The sequence below is a fragment of the Penaeus japonicus genome, unplaced genomic scaffold, assembly GCF_977035675.1.
Source record: "Penaeus japonicus unplaced genomic scaffold, GWHDUDI00000001_assembly GWHDUDI00000026, whole genome shotgun sequence".
Taxonomy (NCBI): Eukaryota; Metazoa; Arthropoda; class Malacostraca; order Decapoda; family Penaeidae; genus Penaeus; species Penaeus japonicus.
The window spans coordinates 3,361,625-3,366,624 of NW_028234428.1; the positions used below are offsets into that span (position 1 = coordinate 3,361,625).

The 5,000-nt window shown below is 43.3% G+C and overlaps 2 protein-coding genes across 8 annotated transcripts in view; one reads left to right on the top strand and one right to left on the bottom strand.

The window, feature by feature from the left end:
- pod1 (coronin) overlaps nt 1-3,907 on the bottom strand; it is a 32,012-nt gene extending 28,105 nt beyond the window's left edge. For 3 of the 6 annotated variants that reach the window (XM_086551909.1, XM_086551908.1, XM_043010914.2), the window contains exon 1: nt 3,789-3,907. Coding sequence is in view for 3 of the 6 variants with exons in the window: in XM_043010916.2 (XP_042866850.1) it covers nt 2,971-2,973 (3 nt within the window). In the remaining 3 variants the exon portion in view is untranslated. Of the gene's footprint in view, nt 1-2,970; nt 2,992-3,788 lie in introns of those variants that run through there. The other 3 variants (XM_043010916.2, XM_043010913.2, XM_043010917.2) reach the window with 2 other exon arrangements.
- Nucleotides 3,908-4,592: 685 nt separating this feature from the next.
- Nucleotides 4,593-5,000, top strand: part of LOC122249788 (dnaJ homolog l(2)tid, mitochondrial) — a 16,103-nt gene continuing 15,695 nt past the window's right edge. Inside the window, exon 1 of one of the 2 annotated variants that reach the window (XM_086551911.1) lies at nt 4,593-4,839. In XM_086551911.1, coding sequence (XP_086408037.1) covers nt 4,668-4,839 — 172 coding nt within the window. In that variant the 5' untranslated portion in view covers nt 4,593-4,667. The remainder of the gene's footprint in view (nt 4,840-5,000) is intronic. The other variant, XM_086551912.1, reaches the window with a different exon arrangement.

Sequence of the window (5,000 nt, forward strand, 5' to 3'; positions counted from 1 at the left end):
AGGAGAGAGGGAAGAGGGAGAGAGGACGAGGGAGAGAGAGGGAGAGGGAGAGAGGGAGAGAAGGAGAGAGGGAGAGAGAGAGGGAGGGAGGGAAAGAGAGAGAGAGAGAGAGAGAGAGAGAGAGAGAGAGAGAGAGAGAGAGAGAGAGAGAGAGAGAGAGAGAGAGAGAGAGAGAGAGAGAGAGAAGAGAGAGAGAAGAGAGAGAGAGAGAGAGAGAGAAGAGAGAGAGAAGAGAGAGAGAAGAGAGAGAGAAGAGAGAGAGAAGAGAGAGATGGGAGAAAGACAGGAGGAGGGAGTGAGAGAGGGGAGGATGAGGGGGGAGGGAGTGAGAGAGGGGAGGAGGGGGAGGGAGTGAGAGAGGGGAGGAGGAGGAGGGAGGGAGTGAGAGAGGGGAGGAGGAGGGGGGAGGGAATAGGAAGAGAGAGGGGAGGGAGGGAGTGGGAAATAGGGAGAGGGAGGAGGGAGGGAGAGAAAGAGAGATAAAGATAGAGAGAGGGAGAGGGAGGGAGGGAGGGAGGGAGGGAGGGAGGGAGGGAGGGAGGGAGAGGGAGGGAGAGAGGGAGAGGAGGGAAGGAGAGAAGGAGAGGAGGAGGGACAGAGAGAGGGAGAGAGGGAGGGAGGAAGGGAGGGAGAGAGGGAGAGAAGGAGGGATGGAGAGAGGGAGGGAGGGAGGGAGGGAGAGAAAGAGGGAGAATGGAGGGATGGAGGGATGGAGAGAGAGGGATGGAGAGAGAGGGAACCAGAGAGGGGGATAGAGGGAGAGTGGGAGGGAGGGAGGGAGGGAGGGAGGGAGGGAGGGAGGGAGGGAGGGAGAGAGAGGAGAGAGAGGAGAGAGAAGAGAGAGAGGAGAGAGAGAGGGCAGGGTAAGTTTATGGGTGAATGAGTGAGGAAGTGCATACATGCATGAATGAATGAATGAGGAAATGCATGCATGCATGAATGAATGAGTGAATAAATGAATGAGTAAGTGTATGAATGAGTAAGTGCATGAATGAGTGAATGAATGAGAGCTTGAATAAGTGTATGAATGAATAAGTGAATTAGAAAGTGTACGAATGAATAAGTGAATTAGTAAGTGTATGAATGAATAAGTGAATTAGTAAGTGTATGAATGAATGAGTGAGTGAATGAGTAAGTGCTTAAAGGAGTGAATGAGGGAATTATAAAGCACTTGAATGAATGAGTGAGTGAGTGAGTGAGAGTATGTGCATGGATGAGTCAGTAAGTGCATGACTGTGTGAGTGAGATGAGTGCAGTAAGCATGTGTTTGTGTGCAATGAGTGAGTGAGTATATGTACATCTATGAATGGATGTGTATGTACCCCAATGAATGAATGAGTGAGTGAGAGTGAATGAGCACATTTATGAATGAATGAATGAGTGTTGGAGTAAGTGAGTGAGTATTGGAGTAAGTGAGTGTGTGTTGGAGTAAGTGAGTGAGTGTTGGAGTAAGTTAGTGAGTGTTGGAGTAAGCAAGTGAGTGAATGAGTATTGGAGTTGGTGAGTGAGTGCTGGAGTGAGTGAGTGAGTGTTGGAGTGAGTGAGTTGGAGTGAGTGAGTGTTGGAGTAAGCAAGTGAGTGTTGGAATAAGCGAGTGAGTGAGTGTGTGTTAGAGTGAGTGAATGTTGGAGTGAGTGAGTGGATGTTGGAGTGAGTGAGTGGATGTTGGAGTGAGTGAGTGGATGTTGGAGTGAGTGAGTGGATGTTGGAGTGAATGAGTGAGTGAGTGAGTGTTAGAGTGAGTGAGAGAGTGAGAGTTGGAGTGAGTGAGTGTTGGAGTAAGTGAATGAGTGTTGGAGTGAGTGAGTGTTGGAGAAAGCAAGTGAGTAAGTGATTAAGTATTGAAGTGAGTGAGTGTTGGAGTGAGTGAATGTTGGAATGAGTGAGTGTTGGAGTGAGTGAGTGTTGGAGTAAGTGAGTGAGTGTTGGAGTAAGTGAGTGAGTGTTGGAGTAAGTGAGTGAGTGTTGGAGTAAGTGAGTAAGTGTTGGAGAAAGCAAGTGAGTGAGTGTTGGAGTGAGTGAGTGGATGTTGGATTGAGTGTGTGAGTGTGTGAGTGTGTGAGTAAGTGAGTGAGTGAATGGTGGAGTAAGCGAGTGAATGAGTATTGAAGTGAGCATTGAATTGGGTGAGTAAGTGTTGGAGGGAGAGAGGGAGGGAGGGAGGGAGGGAGGGAGGGAGGGAGTGAGTATTGAAGTAAGTGTTGGATTGGGTGAGTGAGTGTTGGAGTGAGTGAGTGAGTGTTGGAGTGAGTGAGTGAGTGTTGGAATGTTGGAGTGAGTGATGGAATGTTGGAGTGAGTGAGTGAGTATTGGAGTGAGTGAGTGAGTATTGGAGTGAATGAGTGAGTGGATGTTGGAGTGAGTGAGTGTGTGAATAAGTGAGTGGGGGAGTAAGCAAGTGAGTGTTGGAGTGAGTGAGTGAATGTTGGAGTGAGTGGATGTTGAAGTGAGTGAGTGAGTGGATGTTGGAGTGAGTGAGTGGATGTTGGAGTGAGTGAGTGAGTGTTGGAGTGAGTGAGTGAGTGTTGGAGTGAGTGAGTGGATGTTGGAGTGAGTGAGTGTGTGAATAAGTGAGTGGGGGAGTAAGCAAGTGAGTGTTGGAGTGAGTGAGTGGATATTGGAGTGAGTGAGTGCGAGGATGTTGGAGTGAGTGAGTGAGTGGATGTTGGAGTGAGTGAGTGAGTGAGTGGATGTTGGAGTGAGTGAGTGTTGTAGTGAGTAAGTGAGTGAGTGAGTGAGTGTTGTAGTGAGTGAGTGAGTGAGTGAGTGTTGTAGTGAGTGAGTGAGTGAGTGAGTGTTGTAGTGAGTGTTGTAGTGAGTGAGTGAGTGAGTGAGTGAGTGAGTGAGTGAGTGACAGATTATTGGAGTGAGTGGTTTAGTTGTTTGGTGGATGAGTGAGGCAATAAATAAATAAATGAGTTAGTGATTCACTACATGGTATATGCACAAGTGACTGAGTGATTTATGTACCATAAATACTATATAGAAAATATAAAATAGATTCCATGCAAAATCACTGTTATCACTTCACAATTACACTCTCTGACACTGCCTACCCATACCCACTGATTAATCCAGTTATCTTATCATGTCACTGATGTGTCTGCCAAAACATTTTTTCCTGAATTATGAAGAGTATTTGTGAACTGAAATGCCTTCCTTTCATATAGGATTAATAAAACATGGATTCTTACCAATATAACCTTATCAATAACATGACATCTTGGATAAAAATTCAGTCTAATTATAGATGAAATGTAGAATAATAAAATATCTAAAATGTCACCAACTCCCTATAACTTCTGCCTAAGTTGAAACTTCCACAATGCACTTAATATCCAAAGCAATTATAACTTTAAACATATTACCAAAGACTTTAAGCCCTTAGCTGGTAAATAAACACTTATGATTGTAAGTAGTTTAAAAAGCCTTATCTCCCAAGCAGCTCCTCGCAAATGACAATACACACCCACTTAACACAAAAAACACATACATAACATTAAGCAAATACTATAAAATACAAGAAAACGGACGTAATCGATAAAAAATCGCGTAAAACAATCCTAGTACTCTTATAAACTGACAAGCGGCGATGTTTCCTCTCCTCGCCCCTCCCTGCTCCTCTAGCCACCTGTCAACCCTACTGCTTTAACCCCTATTTTACCCAAAACTCACCTTTTAACCCCACTTTTTCACCTGTTTTCTCAACCTAGAGAGCCCTTAGAGGGTTCCTTTATGCCTTAAAACACAAAAAGTTTAACCAAAATAGGGATATAGTCGGAAATTACCTCTCTCTAGTCTCGCGTCTCGGCTGGCGTCGTCTGGTTTGTTGACACCCAGGCCCCCAGTGAAGCCTAGGGGGAGTACCTTTTTAAAATCTGTTTCCGAAACATTTTATTGCATTTCCTCATTTCTGGGTGTAATTTTGCATCTAAAATACTTCTAATGGGATAAAATATTCATTTATTGTAATTCTATGTTGTAAACATTAAAGTTTGAGATATTTTTAAAAATGCTATGTTTGATTTTTTAGTTGGGTATTTTTGTGGTCCTTGTTTATTAGTTTTGTTTTCTTTATATACTAAAACACATTTTTCATCAAATCATATAAGATATACGGGCAAAAATATCAACTTTCAAATAAACTGAACAAAAGTCTAGAAGGCGCTCACAAATCTTCACATCTAAACAACTTATTCACTATTATTCCTGCATAAACAAATGCAAAATAAAATCTTTATATCTAATATCTTGGAATACATGTGCGTGTGTGTTGCAAAACCTACTATTTATTATATAAAGGCGAAAAATAATAACTCCTCACATTCGCAAACTCTAACATTCAATTATAAGTAAAAATTTCAGCACCATCCACATTCTCCCTCTACATTCAATAGGTGAAATAGAAAACATTCGCTAAAAATATATATATTAAAAAAAACATCGATGATTATGAAAATGTAATGCAAAAAGATTCAATTTTCTTATAGGATCTATCCCTTCGCTCTTTGAGTCCGTTTTTATAATCATACCAGAGATACATCCTGTTCGTATCCGTTTTCCATTAAAACATGTTTGTCAATGATGCATAGAGAGAGTGCCTTGATCGAGAGAGCAAAGGCGAATAAGACGGGCAAAAACTCCTCTCAGCTGACTGCTACAACACGATGGCCGCCAGCATAGGACTCCGCACGGCGCCGCTCCTCAAAACCTTTCAGAAATCATCGCTTTCCCATCAAGTTAGGTTCTTCCAGACATGGCCAACGGGTTTCTCGATATGCTGTAAGACGTCGCCTAAAATTGGAAGAATCAAGGTGTTCCCTGGGCTGTGGAATGGAGGTGAGATAAGGGTGCGAGGGATTGCGTCGTCTGCTCTCGGCTCTCACGTTTTATAACAGAGGCTCGGAATATTAGCGGTGATGCTTGATTTTGGTCGTGTTAGGCACAGTTTGCATTGCTGTCGTTCAGTTTTGGTGATGGACTTGATAACAGTAACTTAT